The sequence below is a fragment of the Tetrao urogallus genome (assembly GCF_951394365.1).
Source record: "Tetrao urogallus genome assembly, chromosome: 21".
Lineage (NCBI taxonomy): Eukaryota > Metazoa > Chordata > Aves > Galliformes > Phasianidae > Tetrao > Tetrao urogallus.
Genome location: NC_136834.1, coordinates 6,333,775 through 6,351,245, shown reverse-complemented (window position 1 = coordinate 6,351,245; position 17,471 = coordinate 6,333,775). Strand labels below are relative to the sequence as shown.

General features: G+C 54.9%; 2 protein-coding genes across 2 annotated transcripts; one reads left to right on the top strand and one right to left on the bottom strand.

The window, feature by feature from the left end:
• Positions 1 to 4,616: 4,616 nt before the first annotated feature.
• Positions 4,617 to 7,214, bottom strand: PHF13 (PHD finger protein 13; the record flags this gene model as incomplete). The annotated part of the gene is made up of 4 exons (XM_079545372.1): positions 4,617 to 4,843; positions 5,565 to 6,117; positions 6,374 to 6,475; positions 7,176 to 7,214. 4 exons carry the CDS (start codon positions 7,212 to 7,214, stop codon positions 4,617 to 4,619), a joined length of 921 nt encoding a protein of 306 aa, XP_079401498.1.
• A 1,413-nt stretch (positions 7,215 to 8,627) lies between these two features.
• On the top strand, positions 8,628 to 14,252 carry KLHL21 (kelch like family member 21; the record flags this gene model as incomplete). Its single annotated transcript, XM_079545406.1, has 4 exons — positions 8,628 to 9,657; positions 11,425 to 11,830; positions 13,568 to 13,640; positions 13,959 to 14,252. The coding sequence occupies exons 1-4, from the start codon at positions 8,631 to 8,633 to the stop codon at positions 14,250 to 14,252; spliced, it is 1,800 nt and encodes a 599-aa protein (XP_079401532.1). The 5' UTR covers positions 8,628 to 8,630.
• Positions 14,253 to 17,471: the final 3,219 nt, after the last annotated feature.

The following is a 17,471-nucleotide window of genomic DNA, read 5'->3' as shown; positions in this document are numbered from 1 at the left end:
ACAGCAGGTGGAAGTGGCAGCCGTGTGCTATTGCTGTGTGTGTCAGTGCTGCCAGTTTTGGTGGGAGTTTTGTGGTGCTTTCCTTACAGAGAAAAGGAATAATCATGCTGTTTCTGAGCCACAGCTCTGCTATCGGTGAATCCTAGGGCAGCTTCCATTGCTTCCATGGGAGAGACAGGAAACAAAGGGTCTTGGCTGTGTGTTGTTGCATTACCATAAATCACTTCCTGATGTGCACCTGACCCCTTTTTCTGGAGTGCCATCCTCTGCTCAAGTCATGGTCTTAAGATGACACGCAGGAGGGCATTTAACAGGACAATTAAGTTTCTAAAACCAGACTCATTTGAGGTAAGCTGCAAGGAACTTCTCCCTCCAACACGAGTTCATACAACTAAGTGTTCACTTTTAAAAGTAAAACAAGGCTCTTCAGTTGCGACCAGTTCCTGGTGTAGGACTCTATTTCACGTATGACCAATGTTCTGTTTTTTTTTCTGATACTAAATGTAAAATGTGCAATAAATTATGTTCAGCTGAGCACTGGCCCATGTCCCATTCTCATCTTCTGGGCAGCATTGAAAATAAACTCCTTCCCTAACGTAAGGGTTGCAAGTTCTATGAATTTAACTGCACCCTTTGTTACATTCTGCTTCCTGCTCTTTTGTGGTCATTTATACCCACTGCTAGTTGAAAGGGACGAGGAATGCCACCACAATTGCCTCTTTCGTGTCTTGTGTCGGCCTGAAGTGGGCAGCAGTGAGAGTTGTTCTGTGTCACTGGGATGTAACAAACTGCTCCATGTGGCGGTGCTGGGAAGTAGGAGTTCTGCAGTGGCAACTGCAACCAAGTGCCAGCACACTTACTGCTAATTAAAAAGAAAAAGCATGCTCCTGTAACTAGCAGGGCAAATACACTGAAAAGTTTGCACAATAAAACAATGCTTCTTTCTGACAAGTTCCTGAGCTCCAGTTCCTGTTGTCATTCAAGTGACTTTTTGTCTATGTTAAAAGCGTAGAGAAACAGCAGTGTGAATGTAAAACCTGTTCAGGCTGTGAAGATGAGCTATGGCATTACAGCACCTGGAAAAGAGGCCATTTCTGAGCTGTGAAGTACATCCTTACTGTAATGGAGTCATGGATGTACTGCAGTAATGTAATTACTGTGTAATTACTTAAATACTTGCAGTAACAGGGTAGTGAGCATCTCTGGGTGCAAACCAGAATGCCCGATACCTGAGTGAGTGCATCCTTTGCTAACTGAGCTAGCGGAGCGAAAGGTTTGAAATAGGGTTTGAAATACCTTCATGAGGATCCGTGACCGCGTGCTGGCCTTCTGATCTTGAGCCTTTAAACTGGGAATTCCTGAGCTGGAGATGCAGGTCAAGGTTTTACTTTTTGTCATCTTCCCTGTCTTCCTTTCCATGCTCCTCTGTGCCAGCCCTCAGCTCCTGCTGTCGCAGTGTGATTCAGCCAATGGCCGCTCCAAGGAGCCGCAGCTCTGGGTGCCACTTGTGCTGTGAAAGCCTTATCAGCCTCCCCTGCTGCGAGTCACCCCGAGCATTCATACCTGAGGACAGCTCAGCCGCCCTGGCAGGGCTTAGATTCAAGCAGATGCTTTCTTTTTCATTACAGCTTAGCAAAGAAAACTCAGTTCCTCTGCCTTCCCACTCTATTCTTTCTTCCCCCACCGTATCAGAACCATCGTTGTCTAATTGTAAAGCAGTTCATGCAAAGGACAGGTGAATCTTAATTTTCATCTCTTGATGTCATAATTCTTGAAGTAAAATTACTGGCACAGATCTCACCCCATTCATTTGCTAAGCGTTTACTAAGGCTTGTTTTCCCTGCCATATCAGCCCACCGAAGATTCAGACTTCTCTTTTTCCCTTCCGTGAAAGCACTACCAGTGGCTTTTCCCATCCGTGAGGCACAGCTCCCGCAGCAGGCTCTTCTCCACAGCAGTCAACGTGCAAACTCCATTTTTGCTCCCCTGCGGTTTGCAAGTCAGGCACTGCTGAGCTGCGTCCACACGGTGGAGCCCCTTGCCCGCCTCTCTCCCTTACACCCCAGCTTCAGGCTTTCTTTCCTGCTGAATACCAAATTCCAGCCTTCCTCCTCTCTTCTTCATTTTCTGCCAATCATTGCAAAGTCTTAAATAGACTGTGAGCATAGCCCTACTTGAGAAACTGCTCCTTTCAACAACTTTGTTCTGTGAGAAACTGCCATCTTACAGCTGCAGCCTCCTCTGGGACTTCTGTTCGTTGCTCTATACCAACAATTAAAACAGAAGCTGTAAGCAACAGAGACTCAGTTTTTAAGGTGATCCAAGTCTTGCTGCCACCCAGCACAACTGTTTTGCACACCAGTAAATCATACTAGCAGACTCTTGAATCCAGAGTAAAGCAAAGTCATTATTCATTTGTTTCACTTAAAAAAAAAACATGGTTCATTAAAACAGTTTTAATGAAAAAATAAAGTTCTGAATTAAACTATAATCATATATGGCTGAAAGTGATGAACTAAATGGAGATGTTACTTTTTTTCTCTCTGCTGATACTGTAATGTGCTGGACTTGTCAGACACCATCTATTGGGATAAATCTGAAAAGGTAACAGAACAAGAGTCAGTCACATTGATTAGTATTTAACCTCTGGGAAAAAGAGGCAGTTCGCTTGGCCGTTTAACACTTAAAACTTCAGAACACATTCCAGGAGGTCCAGTTGAATTGCAGACACGCTGTAAACACAAAGATGCCAGTGCTCAGAGCAGGTCCAGCCCTCACAGCTTGCAACCAGGATCTTCCAAAGCCTTTCTGTTTGCAGAGTGAAATGGCAGCATTAGAGAACTTTGGTTGTATTTCTGGCTGCAAACAGCAGTCAGGCAGCCATAAGGGCAAGTCTTTGGCAAACTCCTCGGCGGCTGCACTTAGCCTCTGGAAGGCAGCATACCACAGTCACGGTCTGAGTTTTAGCAGAAGCTGGAGCTGGTTTTCAGAACCTACAGTCAGTTGTTACGGTGTGGCGGGGTGGGATTTGTATGCAGAACCAAGGCTGAAGAGCAGTTGCACGGCGTGCAGCTCCATCATCCCAACACGGCCGTGCCCGTGTCCCACACCGGAGCCCCGGGGCGCCGCAGTGCTGAGCTGCCTGCACCGAGCTTTGGCAGCCTGGCGTTCGGCGTCAGGGCGGGCAGCCCACTGCTGTGGGAAGACCTGCTGCTCACCAGGGCGCCGCGCTCAGGTAAGGCAGTGGTCTGACGGCCCTGTCTGCAGCGACGCCACGCGTCCGTAGCAGCACAGCTGGTCTCACATAAGCTCCAGTGCCAGCCAATGACTCCTCATCTCACGGGACAGAGAACACATTCATCAGGTGTAACTTCGGAGAAGTGTCTCAAAATCATAAACCTAAGTTGCACAATGCATACAGCTTGCTCTGTTTGGTCACTGAGGGACAACGCCTCCATCTTGGTGGCCTCGCAAACAAGCCTGGACTCCCTGCACTCTCTTGTCCTTCCCAGCACCAGATGCATCTTTGTTACACTTCACCTTGCTAGCTGCATAGCCTGCACTTGTGGGGCTTTTTTTATGTGTAATTAGCAGCCAACAGGTTAAAGAATTTGGTTTTCTGATTACAAGTCTGGTCTCAAAAAATAAACAGCAGATACAAAGTCAACTCAGCTGTAGTACTGATGGAAATGATCAAATCTCGAACCAGACTGGCCAGGTTCTACATTTACTACAGCCTCTTTTACAGTCCACGCTTGAATTCTGGGCTGAGAAAAGAGAGAATCGTCATCTTAAAACAGCACCTTAGAGTTTAACAAAGGGCCAGGACACAGAGCAAATGGTTTTCCCCCCAAACACATTTGAGCCAATCATGCAGAACAAAGTCACAAAAAATCACCGTTAAGAGACTTCTAAGAAATCTGATGTCAACTAATTGCCAGCGCTGCCTGTCCAAAGAAAGGAGCCTTCTTTCCCTAAACGCACCGCTCCCCCAGAGCAGGGTGAAGTCCTGTCATTACACAGCGCCAAATCACTGCACTCACCTCCTGCCCGGCCCGTGGAAGAGGAGGCAGATCACGCAGAGGTTGGTATGCATTCACACTCACTCCTACAGAGCCTTAGAATATCTAAGATCGATATATACGGACAAATGGGCAGGTATAATAATACATTAAAATTAAAACACGGGGCCATTTACTTTTCAGACTCTTCACACAGATTCCCTCCTCCTCCTCCCTCCTCAGAGGATGAGTTTTCTAGCACAGAGAAGGTTTGCAGTTTCCCAAGGGGATGAGAAAAAACACGTGGCAAAGATATTATACATTCCCAAAACATCGTCCAACTCATAGTTGTAACTGGACAAAACCCCACCGAACCCAGAGAGCTTAATTTGTCTCTTGAGCTAATTGGTATCTAGCGGCAGTTTTGACCAGTCTGCTTCTTCCACCCCGGCCATCCACGACTCGGCGGTACCTCATCCCTGTACCGCAGGCAGGCTGGGCAGCCCTTGGCCTGAGAGCAGCAGTTCGGGGGACTCTGCCCGGCCCCCAGCCGGTGTCTGTGCTTCGCACGGCTCACCTGGCGCCCGAGCAGCGCAGCAGCACGCGCCTCCTCGCTTAGTCCAGAAAGCGCCTGCGCGAGCCCGTCCGGGAGCGGTTCGAGCGGCGAATGTCAAACTTGGAGTCCCGGCACTTCTGGCATATGTAGACCTCTGGGACGTTGGACTTGCGGATCTTGGCGCAGGAGAGGTGGATCCAGGTGTGGCACTCGTTGCACTCGATCATCGGCCGCCCGGCAAAAGGCTTCATGCAGAAGCAAGTGACCAGGTCCCAGGAGTCGTCATCTGGAAGGAAAAGCGGCAAGTTGCGTTTTTATCTCCTGACGGCTCTCCAGCGTCTTTTGGCTGCACTGGGAACTCTCTTCCTTCTGATCTAAATTAACTCCCTGCCTCCCAAAGACAGGTGCTTTGCTGATTTTTCCAGGTCCTACAAGGAACCAATATGCAAGCTCTTGTCGGGAAAATACTCTTGTATGGGAACTACTGAGTCACGGCCTGAACCTCTGATTGATCACCTGAGGCGAGCCATGAGCCAGCCAGAGGAGCACAGGTGAAGGCAATTCAGCTGTGCTGCCGGAAGGGGTGGAGCCAGGCTGCACCCCTCCTAGACCTATTGGAGAGCTGGCTGCCAGTGGGGAAGGATCTCTGCTGGAGATCGCCTCTATTGGTGTTTTGTGGTGAGCCCAGCCTAAGGGTAAGCGCCTTCCATTTATTCTCTTTTGTTATCATTGTCCACTTCGCCTAACTCTCTTGATTATATTGTGATTGTAACAGCTTGATATCCATTGATTACACAACTCTCAACGGCACAAAAGAGGCTGTATTCTGGGAGAGAACACCAAGCTGCCTCTTAAGGTCCCAGTAGTTCAGAACCTCAGCCCTCCCCCAAAGAACACCTACTAATTGGTTCTGAATTCTCCCCGCACTACAAGTCCTAGAAATCAATGGCAGCACCGTTGCTTCCACACGGCATCTCTCAAGCCACCCCGGCAGCCAAACCACCTACCTGAATCCACCATGATGTCCTCATCATCGCCGGTGCCGTCCTCGTCCCGGAAGACGACCTGCTTGCCCTGCCGAATGACCGTTCGTTTGCCCACACTCTGGATCTCCACCGCCTGCTCGCCCGTCCCTGTGGGGTAGGTGACGCTGGAGGCCGTGTCAGAGTCCCAGACTGAGCAGTGCTCAGCCACAGACTGAGGGTCACCCTCAGACGAGGGGCTCATCGGTGTCTCTGTGTAAGAGTCCTCCGCCTCCAGCTCCAGCAGCTTCTCCTCATAGTCTTCCTCTGCAGACACCTCCGTTTCCCTTCTCTTCAGCTTTTTCTTCTTTCTGATTTTATCGATCTGCTTTCGCTCCGGCAGGAAGTTGCCGGGCTTTGCCCGCTGGAACAGGGAACTGTAAGGCTTTGCTCGCTTCAGCTGGCTGAAGTTTTTTCTATTCTTGGCAGGAAGGGAAACCGAGGAGGGGATGTCATTGAAGCGGGGGTCCCAGCTATCGCTGTCAATGGTGCCGCCGGTGCTGTTGGGAGGGCTGGGGCTGTTCCTCAGCGGCGTTTCCTAGAAAAACACACAGCAATCAGACAGCGGTTATTTCCAAGCTGACTTACAGGAGGTGCTGCAGTGCTGGTATCGCACCCCTCCCCCTCCGGGGTTGTGCTTCACACCCGGGTTCAGCCCCGATCCCTTCCCGCATCCCGAGCCGCAACTCCAGCCCAGCACAGCCCCAGCGAGCGGCCGGGATCGGGCCCAGAGGAGGGCACGAGGCGGTGCTGGGAGCACAGGGACCGAGGCGCCCACCCGCTGCCGCCCTCACCTCCTGCGGGTAGGGGATGTATCCGGCGTAGGCCAGGACAAAGGTGCAGAACTTGTTGAAGTCTTCCACGGTGCGGTGCCTCCGGGAGGTGGGGGAGAAGTCCTGCGGGGGAGGGAGAAAGGGATGAAGCGGGAGGGAGAGAGGGAGGGGTCAGCGCGGCCGCCTCCGCCGCGGGGCCGGGCCGGGCGCAGAGCCGGGAGGCCCCGCTCCCCGCTGCCGGGAGCCGCCCCGCCCCCCCCCGTCCCTTCTCCCCGGTACCGCTCCCGGTACCCGCCGCCCCCCCCCCTCGCAACCGCTTCTCCCCGGAGCCGCTCCCCGGAACCCGCCGACCTCGCGCTGCCGGGAGCCGCCCCCCCCGCGCCCCTTTTCCTCCCGGTACCGATGCCGCCCCACATGTCCCCCCAACCCCCCCCCATCGCTCCAGCGCGGTTGCCGGAGCCGCTCCCGCCCGGAGCCCCGCCCGCCGCCGCCGCTCCCCGCGCGAAGCCCCACCCCCACCGCCCGCGGCGGCACCGGGCACTGCCGCGCCGCCCCCCCGCGACCCCCGGCCCCGGTCCCGCAGCCTGACCGCCACTCCCAGCCCCACGGCCGCCCTCGCAGCGGGAGGCGGAGAGAAGAAGGGGGGGGGGGAAAGCACCGCCGGCCGCCGCCGCCATTCCCGTCCCCCCTACCGCCCCCACTCCGGCTCCCGGTCCGAGGACGCTCCGCGCTCGAGCGGCACAAGATGGCCCCAGGCCGGCAAAGGGAAGCGGGCAGCGGCGGGCACCGGCGGCGGGAGACGCCCCCCGGGAACGCGGCTCACCTCCGGGGCGAACGGGGAGGCGCAGGAGTCGGAGTCCATAGCCCGGCGCGGCGCGGCGGGAGGGCGAGCGGCGGGCGCGGGCGCGGAGCGGCAGGAGCGGCCGGGCGGCACCGACACCCGCGAACCGCTCGGTACCGGCGGGAGGCGGCGAAGGGGCGGGCGCTCGCGCGAGGACCGCCGGGAACAGTAGTCCGACCGCGCGGGGAGCGCCGGGAGGCGCGGGGAGAGCGTGCGCAGTGCGGGCCGCGGGGAGCGCCGGGAGCGGAGCTGCGGGAATGTGCGAGAGGGGCGGCGCCGCGGGGCGGAGCGGCGCCGAGAAGCGCGGGGGCGCGAGGTGAGCGCGGGTGCTGCGGGGCTCCGGGAGGCGCGGGGGTTTCGGCGGCGCTGGGGCGGCGCTGCCGGCGCTCGGAACGGGCCGCCCGCGCCCTTCGATTCTTTGCGGGGCGGCCGGGCCGGGGCCGCGCGGTTCGGGATCCGCCTCTCTCGGCTCAGCTCCGGGGCCGGGCTCGGCGGGCGGCGCCGCCGTGTGCGGCTCTCCGAGCCCCGAGAAGCGCCGTGCGGAGCTCCGGCCCGGCGGTGCCGATCCGCGCGGTTCCCCGCGCCGCCCGCTCCTCCCGCCTGGTGCCGTTACGCTGCTGCGGGGCGGTTCGGGGCCGCGCGGCTCCCGTTTCGGTGAGGCCGTCCCGAGGGGCTCGGAGCTCCGCCGCCTCCCATCGCTCCGGGTGCCGTCGCCGTGCCCCGGCCGTGCTTTCTCGTGTAGCGCGGTTCTGTTTGGTGGCCGGCAGCGCTTTGCCGAGCGCCGTGCGGGTCGGGGCTTCGGCTCTGCGATGACCGCCCGCAGCAGAAGCTTTGCGGGAACTCGCTCTGCGCGCGGCCCGCGCGTGTGACGGACGGCCGTTATCCGACGGGAGCGCAGCGCCGTTCCCGGTGCTCCGGCGGTCCCCGCGTTGCCCGGTTGTCGTGTCAGCGCTCGGCGCTGCCGGCGGGGCCCCGGAGCGCCCACGTGGGCGATTTGCTGCTGTGGACCCGGCAGCCCCGAGGAGCGGGCGAAGCTCCCCGCTGGGCGCAGACCTGCAGGCGACGGCCGGGCGGCGGAGGTGCGGCGCTCCCGGAGCGATCCGGTGTGCGAAGTTACCAGCTCAGCCTGCATGCAGAGCTCGTGGGATCCCTTAATCCCGTGAAACTTAAACACGGGCTTCTTAAAATATAATTAGCCTAAGCTGGGAAGGCTGCTGGCAGCGCCAACGCGTTATGCAACTGCAGCTCCTCTGTGTCAGGGCAGGAGGATGTTTCCGAGCCCTGTTTAGTTCATCCGTTTCCTGGCCGTAAGACGTTTCTCCTCGTGCTGACCTACCTGCTCGTTTCTTTTCTCCCCCTCCCGCCAGCTGCTCACAGTGCTGAACCCCGGTGTCCCTTCGGGCTGCGACTCGGCGTGCGCCCTCGTGCAGACACGGCATGGCAACCAGCGCGGGCGGCGGCGGGACGGCGGCGGCGGCGGCAGGAGAACCGGCACACGCGGTGTCGCTGCTGCGGGGGCTGAGCGCGCTGCGGGCGGAGCGGAGCCTGCTGGACGTGACGGTGGTGGCGGGCGGGCGGGAATTCGGGGCTCACCGCGCCGTCCTGGCCGCGGCCTCCGGCTATTTCCGCGCCATGTTCGGCGGGGCGCTGCGGGAGGCGCGGGCCGAGCGGGTGCGGCTGCACGGCGTGGAGCCCGAGTGCCTGTCGCGCCTCCTCGACTTCGCCTACACCGGCCGCGTGGGCGGGCTGGGCCCCGACATCGCCGAGCGCCTGCTGCGTGCCGCCGACCTGCTGCAGTTCCCCGCCGTCAAGGAGGCGTGCGGCGCCTGGCTGGCGCGCCAGCTGGAGCCCGCCAACGCGCTGGACATGCAGGACTTCGCTGAGGCCTTCGCCTGCCCCGCGCTGGCGGCCGCCGCGCACCGCTTCATCCTGCGGCACGTGAGCGAGTTGGGCGCCCAGCTGGAGCGCCTGCCGCTGCCGCGCCTCCTCTCCTACCTGCGTGACGACGGGCTCTGCGTCCCCAAAGAAGAGGCCGCTTTCCAGCTGGCGCTGCGCTGGGTGCACGCCGACCCCGCCGCCCGCGCCCCGCTGCTGCCCCAGCTCCTGGCGCACGTCCGCCTGCCCTTCGTGCGTCGCTTCTACCTGTTGGCCCACGTGGAGGGCGAGCCGCTGGTGGCCCGCTGCCCGCCTTGCCTGCGCCTCCTCCAGGAGGCCCGCGACTTCCAGGCTGCCCGCCTCGACCGCCACGACCGCGGGCCCTGCGCCCGCATGCGGCCCCGGCCTTCCACCGGCCTCGCCGAGATCCTCGTCCTCGTCGGTGGCTGCGACCGCGACTGCGATGAGCTCGTCACCGTGGACTGCTACAACCCGCGCACCGGGCACTGGCGCTACCTGGCTGAGTTCCCCGAGCACCTGGGTGGGGGCTACAGCGTCGCTGCCCTGGGCAATGACATCTACGTCACCGGTAAGGCGCACGGCACGCTGGGGGCGGGCGGGGAGCAGCTCTGCTCCTGCAGCAGGCCGGGTGCTGGCAGGCGTTCTGAGTCCCCCATGGGGCATCGTGCGAGCCTTTTCCAGGAAATAAGTAACTCGGCCATGGGAGCCCACTTCCCACACAGCACCCACCTCCTGTGCTGCTTTCATTTCTCTCTTGAGAACGTTTCTTCTCCTGTAGGTGGAGAAGCAGCCGGGCTGCTGGCTGATGCTGCACGCAGGGCAGGAGCAGCACGTGATTGAGAGCAGCCTGTGCATCTCTGTCTTAACGTTTGTTCTGGGTCATAAACAGATGTTCAGGTAGGAGGCTGGTAGGAAAGGCAGCTGCATCTTTGAGTAGGGCTTAACAAGGGCAGGCAAAAGTGTGAATTGGGAGAGCTTGCATGAAAACCTCAGTGTTGAGACTCCCGTTGAAAATACTGGGGTGATTGCTGTGAGAATTGGCTTTCAGTAGAGGAGTGAAGAATCTGAAACTCTGCTCCAGCACAGCACGGCTGGAGCCTGCAGAGGAGCAGAGACTCCTGGAGGTGGTGCTGGGTGAGGATTTAGCAGCTGATCTCAATCTGGGAGGTATTTGGTTGTGACTAATACTTCTGAGTATGCAGACAAGTCACAGAACTCGCGCTGGGGAAACTTTCTAACTGTTTGCTCTGGACGATATGAGTGACTTGAGAGGGGTTTTGGATTTCTGGCTGCAAAACAAGTGTTTGGGTTCAGAGCCTGCGAATTACAAGCCTGGCAGAGACAGAGGCATGTTGGAAGGCTCTGGGAGCAGTGGGCCTCTGTGCAGATGAGGCACTGAGGAGTGGCAGCAGTGTGTGAGTCAGTGTCTCCCTCGGCACACACCCTGCCTCCTGATGGTCTGCTGGGGCCGTCATTACCTCTTCAAAGGTGACACAGATGTGTAACTTGGTGCCTAATCCACATATAGGTACCTTTTTCAGCTAAATCCCTGTGCTCAGAGTGGCAGTCCTGTGTTTGTCGCAGGAGTGTGGGACGTGCTGTTAAAGATTTAAAGTGCAGGTGGAGTGGAGTTGAACAGAGAACGGCTCATTCTCTGCTTTTAGCAGGAAACAAAGCTTAGATTTTCAAGGCAGCAGTGTGAAAAGGAAGATTAGTTTGTATTAATGCCTTTACATCCCTTCCGGAGCAATTGCAGGCAGATCTGGGGGTGCTCTCTGCTGAGAATCCTGCGCTTCAGCCAGGCTGCTGCCGCTGGAGGTGGTTCTGTGTAACATCAGTGTCACTGCTCGGGCGGCAGGGAGGGCTGGGAGGGCTCCATGCTGCTAACAGCAGCAGCGCCTTGGCGCCTGGGTGCTGGTGAATGTTAATCTCTGCTGTGTCACAGCAGCTTCTGGAGAGCAGCAGAGGAACTGCGAAATGGAAAAGACAGTGGTTGTTTGGAACAAAGGAGGATATTGTTTTGAATCATTGCTGAATACGCGCTGGGAATGCCATGGGAGAATTCCTCCTTGGCTTACTGGGAATCTGGGTCAGAAATAGCGCAGAAAGTTTGGTAGCATCTTCTCACTTCTGGTCTCCTAGGATCTATCTGTGTGCACAGTGCGTGGCTCTGCGGGGCAGAAATGTGCATGTGGATATTGAGGAGGCGTAGCTGGAAGACACGATAGAGTCCAGTTCAGAGCCGTGCCCTCTCCTCTGTCACCACAGAGTGCTTTCCTTCCAGGGAATGTTTTTTGTGAATCAGCACTCTTAAATGCTTTGTGTTGTGCTGCAGGGGGATCGGATGGATCGAGGCTGTACGACTGTGTCTGGAGATACAACTCCAGCGTGAACGAGTGGACAGAGGTGTCCCCAATGCTGAGAGCCAGAGAATATCACAGCTCTACGGTGCTGGATGGCCTGCTGTACGTTATCGCCTCCGACAGCACAGAGCGCTACGACCACTCGGTGGACAGCTGGGAGGCCCTGCAGCCCATGCTGTACCCCATGGACAACTGCTCCACCACCTCGTGCCGTGGCAAGCTGTTCGCCATCGGCTCTCTGTCTGGCAAGGAGACCATGGTGATGCAGTGCTACGACCCTGACAGCGACCTCTGGTCCCTGGTGAACTGCGGCCACCTGCCTCCCTGGTCCTTCGCCCCAAAGACCGTGACTCTGAACGGGCTCATGTACTTCATAAGGTGAGCAGTGGCAGCAGTTTCTCCCCGTCTCCCTGCTTCTGCGCGAGCTGAGCCGAGGGTTTTCCCTGGGAAAGCCTTTGGGTCTTAGGAGTGGCCACGTGGGAGCACTGTGTCACGAAGGCAAGGCAGTGCTTCCTCTGCTCTGCAAACTACCACGCTTCTTCCTTTTAGCTCTGTCACAACTAAACCTCAAGGACATATGTTTGAAGTCCTGTAAAAATATCTGAATTTTAAAGCTAGGGCTGGGAAATAGCCAGGGTTACAAATCAGGCTGACGCTGGCAGTTGTGCTTGGAATAGACGTCTCAGTTTTCTTGGCTTCTGGTTCAGTCCCCCTTGTTGCTATAAATAAGTGAGTAAGCTCCAAGAAAACGTTGAACTGTGGCATAGCAGAGGACACCCTCTGTCTCAGCAGAGGTAGGAGGAATGAAGACGAGCTGATTGGTCACTATTTTTAAGCACCTTCCCAATTTGGGATGTAATTACCTTTCTGAAGCCATCCCGGCAGAGGCAGCAGCTCTTTGTTCTGAACCATTTTGAGGAGGAAAGGTTTTTAGAAAAGCATCCTCAGGATTTAAAATACGCCCATGTAAAGGATGTTTGGGTCTTGTTTTCTGCTGTACGTCAGATCTTGGATACTTCCTATAAAGAATTTGCAACTATAGGCCAGTAGGCTCAAGAAGGGAGGCATGAAACTCCTGAAGTCAGTTCTGTTAAATAAAGAATTGGGTGCATGAAATTGAAAGAGCACAATTTCAGAGGCTGAATGCATGTAAAAGGAAATTCAGATTGATCAGCCATTGAAGAATAAAAGGAGATTTTCTTCTTTGCCATAGCCTGTGAAGTCTGTTGTAACTGAACTGTCTTGGGCTGACTGGCAGTGCTTTTCTGTCTGCCCTGACCTTGTCCTTCTTGCATTCTTGTGTCAGCAATGAGCATTTCTGCCTTACAAACATCTCTCACCTGTTGCTGTCGCGTCTCACAGTGGTGAGTGGCTGTAAGAAGCCTTGGGGGATTGTGCTGCCTGTCAGCTCTTCTGTTACAGTTCTCTGGCCTATCTAAATTTGGCGTGGCAAAAAACTCCAGCAGTAGGGATCTCATTGCTTCTAAATGCATAGAGGTTTAAGTCTCTTCAGAACAGTGCTGATTTTTCTTTGAGACTCTTAAGTGTTTGGCACCGAAGCCAATAAAATACAGGCTGACAAATGTTAGTCTGTGAACACGCCTACCATATATGCAAACTGAAAACAGTCTGGGTTTGAGAAAGCCCTCAGGATTGCCTCCATGTTGTCTTTTTGTACCTCCTAGGTGGTATCCTAAAGCTCAGTGTACATCAGGAAGTGCATAAAGCGTTGCTTTGCCCAGGGAGAAGCTGAGAAGGGCCATTCGGGCTCTTTCAATGTAGGTTGCTAGCACTGAGAATTAGGGCAGTGCTACTTGAGTGTTGTCTCTGCTGGCATGTTTTGTGTGTAGAGGTGCAGCACGGAGTTCTAGGGGTTTCCTGGGGTTGAACTTTACTGCTGCTATCTGAGAAGTCCATGCTGGCGACTGGGCTTTGCTTTGAGACCGGAGCCTTCCTACAGCAGCCCTCTGGTCTTCAATTTATGTGGCAGGGCTGGAGGAAAGGTGCTCCAGGAAAGGTGCGTTGCAGGCCATGGCTCAGGCTGTTCAGATGTGGGCTTCACAAGGCAGAAGGTTTTGACAACACAGAAAAGTAATTTTGCGTTATCTCCTGCAGGGATGACTCAGCTGAAGTGGATGTTTACAATCCAGTGAAGAACGAATGGGATAAAATCCCTGCCATGCTTCAGGTAGGATGCTCACCACCCTGCTGGATGCTTATCTGTGCTCATAATGGGGTTAAATTACCTTTGGAAAGCAGCGTTCTGGTTAGATGATAGCCCTTGAGCACAGAGTGCATTCAGATGTATCACGGTTACCTGGACGGAAAAGTTTCTGAGGAGAGGCGCTGGCAGTGCAGCAGGGCACGCGTGGCCGCGGGGGCAGCAGCAGCTTCAGTGCCACGCAGGGGGCAGCAGCTGCCGACGTGTCCAAGTGGGCAGGAGACCTCCCTGGCTGGGCAATACCTGCCCTTCTAACTGTGCTGCTTATTTAATCTTACTTTGTAGGTCCACGTTGGGGGCAGTGTGGCTGTGCTGGGAGGGAAGCTCTACGTCTCCGGCGGCTACGACAACACCTTTGAGCTCTCGGATGTCCTGGAAGCTTACGACCCCGAGACACGAACGTGGAGCGTAGCAGGGCGGCTCCCCGAGCCCATCTTCTGGCACGGCAGCGTCAGCATATTCCGACAGTTCATGCCAGAAACCACACAGGAGGATGACAGCATCACGCTGGACAACACCATCAACCTGAACAGGCAGCGCCCGAACCTTCACCACCAGAACCTGAATGAGCTGCGTTAGCAGGGCAGCGTGCCGTCCCTGCCTCAATGCGAGTTCGTTGCCCACAACCGGTGTTGCTCTGAGAGAAGGCAGAGGCAAACTGGAGCCTGGAAGCAAAAACGTACTGATTAGTACAGGGAGTAAAAATGGAGTGTTTGAAATGCTGTTGTAGAAACCTAGCTGGCAGAACACGAGGCCTTTGGGTGCAGCGTTCCTCAGCCCTTTTCTTTGGAGGCCGAAGGTGCAGTGCTACTCACAGAGAAGGTCTGAGAAGTGAACTCTGCAGAAAATGGCTGTGTGAAGCACCACTTAAGCACCACAGCTTACAGCTTTCGGGCAGACGCCCTTCACCTGGAGCTCCTTCACTTTGCAACGCTTTGTTTGTCACGTAATTCCTTTCTTCAGTCTCTTCCTATGGAGAAAAAGAAAAGGAGCAGAAGGAAAACAGGCAGGACCAAAGCCCTCAGGAGGAGGGTTCTGCTCGGTAGGACTGGGGTCTGGACTCCCCTCCTCTGCTGTATGCTTTAGAGGAAGGCAGGCCTCTTGAATCTCTTCCTCTGTGCAGTTAGAGGGAAGAGATGTCTCTACAAGAAGCTGAATGAGAGGCTGCTGTGAGGCTGCAGCCCTTCGTCCGTCGTGTCACCGCAGTCCCTGGCTTTGTTCAATGCCTTCTGGAAGAACACGTGTCTGCCAGCAGGGATCTCCGAGGGGCTGGGTTGTGAAGCTTGACCTTTCCTGTTGTCTGAACTTCAGTTCTTTGTGTGTTTTGCTGTTTTTTAAGTTGTGGCATTTAAACTTTTGCAGGTATTTGTTTTCCTACCCTTCTTAGAATGGCACTTTTGTTTTTCCTAATAAGAAACACCTTTATTTATTTTTTAATCACATTCTCACAACTAGGTTGCCTTCGTTTCTGATCACCTGCACCGTTCCTTAAAGGGAAAGAGAAAAGTGCCTGCCTTGGCTGGCTTGTGGAGCGCCGGGGCCCTCAGGGAGGAGCCTTTCTGCTTTCCCATTTTGACAGAGCTTGCTGGTATCAGGCTGCTCGGCTTGTAGAACACGCCTGGGCAGCTCGTTCTTCTGACCAGGGCTCTTTGCTGACAATCCTTTTACATCAAGCTCTTGGCACGTGTGCAGGGTCAGGCAGATAGGCCCTGTGCAGCAAGGGCACGCTCTTGTCCGCCGCTGTAAAGGAACTGGGTGGAAGTTGTACTGTTTTAGAAGGCTTATCTGGAAAGGTAAGCACAGCTTCCTTAGATTTGCTGCAGACTTGTGGAAAAAATAAGCTAGTGGTGTTTAGACACCATGATGCAGAAATGCATTAACTGGTGTGAAGGAACCTGCTGAACCTCTGGAGAGTCCTTGTGCCTGTCTCGTCTTCAGTTTGCAGAGGCTCTTGGACTTGGAGTAATTGGAAAATGCTGCTGGCATCATTTGGCTGAGTTGTAGGAGGTAGTGAGAGTGCTGCAGAGTGCGAAGTAGTTATTTAGGGTTTTCTTTTGTTGTTGTTTTGGTCTGTGTAAGATATGCCTTTATACTTGCTCAAGTGACCTAGCTAGCTTGAATTGTATTTCCTCTGTATACCTTCAGCTGAAGAAAAGGTTGACTTGTGGAATGTTTCTTAAACAAGCAAACAGTTACAATGGCTCATCTGAAAATGAGCACTACGCCTTCAGGAAAAGTGAACTGTAACAGTGGCTGAAATGGTGGCTGGATTGGTTTTCTTTTTCATTCTGGTTTTTAACCAAGGGGTAAAAAGTGAATTTGAGCTTGATTCAGAAATGGAAAGCTCCTCTGTGCCCCCTGGCTTGCCACCGCGTTGAGTACATCAGAACTATCTCCATAAAATCGACGCGTTCACAGCTTTAAAATACCCGTTTTGCCTTGGATGCTGTTTTATGCTGGGCTGCTTAGCCGTGAGACTCGAGGAAGCTGTTCATCAGGCTGGGCTGCGCTCGAGGTTGGAAGCTTGGACCGTGCCTTGAAGCCGCCGTGCACAGAGGAAGCGCGGCTGGGACGCAGCGGGGCCTCGTGGTGCAGCGCTCAGCGCCCTGCTGCCGTCGGTGCACGCAGTGCAAGCTGCTGCTGCTGCCGGGAGCAGCCCTGCGCCCCGCTGTGCTGAGCTGAGCACGCCCAGGCCGCCTGTGCCCAGAGCTGCGCGTGCTGCACACGGATGTGGCAGTGCTGAGCTCCAAGCATCCCGCATACACCACACCTCATTCTGTAGTGCTCACTGCTGCATCTGCCACCCGCAAATTCCCCAACCGGTCCGACTGTTAGGGAGCTGTATTTATTTTTTGTAAAATCCATTGTGTCCAAATCTTTGCGTCCTGTTTGAATACCATCCTTTGAAACAAAGGCATTTTACATTTACAGATGATGTATTTTTATTCTCATAGTTTGTTTTTAAGTTTACTTGCAACGGTCAAGTTAAATAAAAGATGTTACATTACGTCTGCGTTCCTTTTGATGCGAAAATCACCACAGTTAAGCTTTCACTGACGTTTCTCATTCCAGGCCTGAGCTGCATTTAACCCAGAGGGCTGCCTTCCAGGTGAGTGCTAGAAGGAAAAGGGTTGTGGGTGTGATGTGTGCACCCAGTCTGATGTGTGATGCTTCCCTGGATCCTGTTATTTCAAATATTTCAACTTCAACTCCCCACATCTGACAACAGGAGCTTAGGGGATGGCTGTGCTCCTGTCTTTCAAGCTGAGTAACAGCTAAATGAGTTCAGGGGGGGAGAAGGTAAGAGGACACACCGTGCCTTTAATGTAGTAAAGAAACAGTAATGGGCAGCAGAAGCTTAACAAAACCACAAGGCATAGATTTAATTGAGGAAAGGGTCGTTTCAGCACGTGTTTAAGGAAAGGGACAGCGTCGCACGCTTCTGGAAGAGCTTGAATCATCAGCATAAAACTAATGGAGCAAGGTAGGAGCTAGCACTGGAGCTACAGGTGAGCTAGCCTTCCCTTCCAGCCACAGCTGAGAGCTTGTTAAAAACAATCCACAGTATTACACGTATGGAGTCATCAATCACATCTCGTCTCATACACTGTATGTACATTTACTTAAGTAGTTGTTCTGAGTGGCTTCATATTTCTTAATTTGATTCCTGATTATCACTTCATTAGAAACGTTCTTTGCAATCCAGGGTTGGGATCATTACCTTGAAGGAGGAGGGAGGAGGGCTGGATATACAACTTAGAGCTCCCGGAGGCTGAAGAGAACAAATGCAGCAGTGAC